The sequence below is a fragment of the Vigna umbellata genome, chromosome 10 (genome assembly GCF_029865625.1).
Source record: "Vigna umbellata cultivar VRB3 chromosome 10, Vumbellata_1.0, whole genome shotgun sequence".
Classification (NCBI taxonomy): domain Eukaryota; kingdom Viridiplantae; phylum Streptophyta; class Magnoliopsida; order Fabales; family Fabaceae; genus Vigna; species Vigna umbellata.
In genome coordinates this window covers 12,305,418-12,309,587 of record NC_142174.1, presented here as the reverse complement: position 1 = coordinate 12,309,587, position 4,170 = coordinate 12,305,418, and the positions used below count along the sequence as shown (strand labels likewise).

The 4,170-nt window shown below is 34.1% G+C and overlaps 1 protein-coding gene across 1 annotated transcript; it reads left to right on the top strand.

Moving 5' to 3' along the window:
• Nucleotides 1-201: 201 nt before the first annotated feature.
• LOC124840128 (ethylene-responsive transcription factor 6-like) lies at nt 202-1,688 on the top strand. Its single transcript, XM_047316127.2, has one exon. It carries the CDS (start codon nt 682-684, stop codon nt 1,594-1,596), a length of 915 nt encoding a protein of 304 aa, XP_047172083.2. The 5' UTR covers nt 202-681; the 3' UTR covers nt 1,597-1,688.
• The last annotated feature ends 2,482 nt before the right edge of the window (nt 1,689-4,170 follow it).

The following is a 4,170-nucleotide window of genomic DNA, read 5'->3' as shown; positions in this document are numbered from 1 at the left end:
TTATGTCTTTTGGAATGCACGATTATAGACAAAACAAAAACAACCCGAATCGGTTAACATTATTTTAAAACTATACTAAACGAAGGAGTAAAACATATCAGTAGAAATAATTATGTTCTATTAACAATGCAAGTTATCTCATTTAGTAATTTTTTTTTTTTTAAAACTGAATTCAACGGACAGACAAAGAGGGCCCTCTGACAAGTGACAGCAGAAGCAAAGAATGGGTATAATGATCCTCAAAAGTCAAAGAATATGCAGTTGACTAGGGCAAGGTTGAGACAGGATTAGGTTTGAACCAAACTGGGTCGGGTAATTAGGGAACGGAGTCAAGTTTTTGGGTCATGTATAAGCGGAGTGCTAGTGTCAAGAAAAGCCTGTCGGGTCGAGTTCTGGAGCAAATCCAAGTATCCGACCCAATTTAGAAAATGGATGCAGATAGAGAGAGATGATTAAAATAATTGAGAAGGTAAGTTAGTGGAAGGTTCGTGCAACAATCATTGCAGGCTCCTCCTTTGAAACTTAATCATCTTCAATGGCTATATATCTTAATTTTCCACTGTCTTTGATACACTCAAAATCTTCCTTCAGCTTCTTGAACATCTCAAGCACGCTCCTTCTCCATCTTCATCTTCTTCCTCGTAAGAAACCATTTCTAAATCAGTATCAGAAACCTCACTGATGGCAAACCCAAACCCTCTTCAACTTTCTGCTCTCAATCAAATAAAACTGCATCTTCTCGGAGAACTCTCTCCTCTTCCGATCACACCCTCTTCTGATCTCACCAAAAATAACTTCTCTTTTCTATTTGAGGAACCAAATCCCACCTCATCCCAATCGAGCTCCCTCTGTTCCCAATCTTCAACTTCTCAATCATCTGCAACAATGGACCAATTTTTCTCTGACTTTTTCGACTTCCCAACTACTTCCACGGAACACCAGTTCTCTCGTTTCGAAATCGAGTCCAAACCCCAAATAATCGATCGCCAGACTCCGAATCCACACCCTCAAACATCAACCTCGGATTTCACGTTTCCGAACACACATGACCGCAAGAAACCTCAATCAAATCGAAAAAAGTCGCTGCAAATCTCTCTCCCGCAAAAGACGGAGTGGATCCAGTTCGGAGAGGGTGAGGTTGCGGGAAAGGTGGTGCAGCAGGCTGCAGAAGAGAAAAAGCACTACAGAGGAGTTCGACAGAGACCGTGGGGGAAGTTCGCGGCGGAGATCCGCGACCCCAACAAGCGTGGCTCCAGGGTGTGGCTGGGGACGTTCGAAACGGCTCTGGAAGCCGCCAAAGCCTACGACCGAGCCGCGTTCAGGTTTCGCGGCTCCAAAGCCATCCTCAACTTTCCCCTCGAAGCCGGCGCCGATAACCGAAAACGCCAAAGGGAAGAGGAAGAGCCGGTGGTGGAAGTCGTTAAGAGGGAAAAGGTAGAAGATTTCGACGTCACCTGTATTAGGGATGCTCCCTTAACGCCGTCTAGCTGGCCAGGCTTCTGGGGTTCCGATGCTAACGGAATCTTCGCCGTGCCGCCTCTGTCGCCGCTATCTCCTCATCCGGCGTTGGGTTATCCACAGCTTATGGTTGTGTGAAATTGAAATCACCTTTTTTTATTCGTTTTTCCTTCTCGAAAATCGAGATCATTTGTTTATTCGTTTGTTTAAATTGAATCATTGTTTGTGCCTCTTCATTCTTACATTATTCGTGTAAGTAAAAAACATTTCCAGTTAATATGGGTCAACAAAACAACATTATACATGATGACGTGCAGACAAGCTATTAATTAATATTGAAGATACTGCAGAAACAAAACCTTCGATTTGTTTATTTACATGCTTATATAATGGATATATGCAAGAGCGTAAATGCGAAAATAACAAGAAACGCTTTTGGCTAAGAATAACCAAAGAGGAAATGCTTAACAATGGAAGGTAACATAGCCAGAAAATGAGGTTCCATGAGAGGGGCTTCGGATCTTAGAACAGTGCTTTCGCGCTTGCCATTATGGAAACACAATCTAAACAGTTTATGTTTTGCACTGCTCAACAAAAAATAATAAAGATACAAAAAGAAGAATAAATATTAATTATGTTTAAGATAGTATATATTTTTTAAATTTTATGATACTGAGCTTAAAAATTATTAAAAAAATTGGACTTATTGGATAATACAGCACATGTGAATTAATGAAAGAAAACAAAACTCTACATAGTTCTTTTTCAACTGAAGACTCTTTCCTACTTTTGACTTTATACCTTACTTTTTTAATAATTCAAAAAAAAATTACTATTTTCGTCAACTAAATAAGTGATGAGAGACGTTTTTTAGTTTTGTTATTTTTTGAAGGTTTATTTTTATGGGCATGGTCCATGAAGTTGTCTGACCTTTTTATATTCAAAATTCAAGCTGAGATGACTTCTGAAAAATAAATAAGTAAATAAGGGTGAGGCATGCAAGCATGATGGTCGGAATATTTTATGTTATCCACTCGTCAGATTCAACGGTTACCTGAACTTGATCATCCTTTCATGCTTTAACCAGTTCTCGTCAAAATAGTTTGGTATAAAGGAGGCTTGCTGAAGGCACAACATATAAACCATGCTTATTTTACGCCCATATTTAAACTAGATAATAGAATTTTAAATTCTTACAGATCAAACAACCAACAAAAAAAGAATATACTACTTTGAATGCTTCAACACTTCCATATTTCTTGTCTAAAACATCTTGGTTCTCAGTATGGAACACGTAAAATTGATCTTATGTTACATTTTTATTTAATAGAGGTTATTTTATTAAGAAATGATGATGGTCAGGTACAAATAAAGTCTCACAACAAATAAAATAAAATAAGAGATAAACATGAGTTTATATATACATAAGATACCTCAATTCATAAGAAACCTTTTGGAATGGTAAAAAAAACAAATTCGTGAGAACTTGACCCAAAACGAACAATATCTTATATATATATTGAATCTTCCTACAAAAATAGAGGGTAAATTTAATCGTTTGATCGAAGTAAAGACCGTCTTATTGTGTAAGAGTTATTTTCATTCCTTAATCAAAGTAAAAGTAATTTTAATCTTCTAATGACTATTTGTAATCGCTTAATCAAAGTAGAATTGTGGTTTTAATCACTTAATCAAAGTAAAAATGATCTTAATTGTTGTTTAACGATTATAATAAAAATATCTAATAAACGTGAAGATAACTTCTTTATTTTTTATTTGTATCTTATTTATAAAAAGTTTTGGTTAGGAGAGTTGTGTAATGTTAAACTCATTTTTTACTTTTACTTAATCTACAAAATATGACTGTGAGGATTATGTAGCATTAAAAGCAATTCTATCTTCTTTTTTCTTTTCTCCATTATACTAAATGTAAAAAATCGAATCTTAATATTATTATCAAGATATTTAAATTACTCTTGATCATATTAAAAAATATGTTTACTAATAGATGCAATCAACCTAAACACAAACAAGAAATATTTATATCAAAATAATATCCCACATATATTATTAAAGTAGATAAAAGTAACAACAACAAAAAAAAGCACTTTAAATGTTTAACTTAAGTCTCTACTCAGTTAAAACAATAATATATAAATAAGATGAAATTATAAATGAAACGAGTTTTGTGATATAGTATTAGAAATACGATCACTTATCCGACTGAAACCACTTACTCAATAATATCTTTCAAAAATAAATGTATACATGAAACTAAAACTCAAATTCTGAAAAAAAAATTATCAATGATATAATAATTTAATACATTTTCCAGCCGTATTCATTATTATTACTACGGGAAACCTTTTCTATTTTGTGGGACAGTTACTGCAAACCATTAATTTCAATTTGTAAATACATTTAAAGAACATTCAAATCACTTATGCAAATATTAAATTGCACTAAATAATGAAATAAAACTCACATATGTGGCATATTGAATCACTTATTAAAGTACACAAATATTGGATTTTATTTTTTATATATTCTAAATATTTTTATGAGAACTTTTAGAGTTTAATTACTAGTCAAAAAAGCTTTAGACGTATGTTATTTTGGTCTTTCAACGTCAGATCTAGAACCGACGTCTTTGTGGGTGACGTTAATCAGACGTCGGCTGAGTATAACTGACGTCTATATAAATGTCGGATA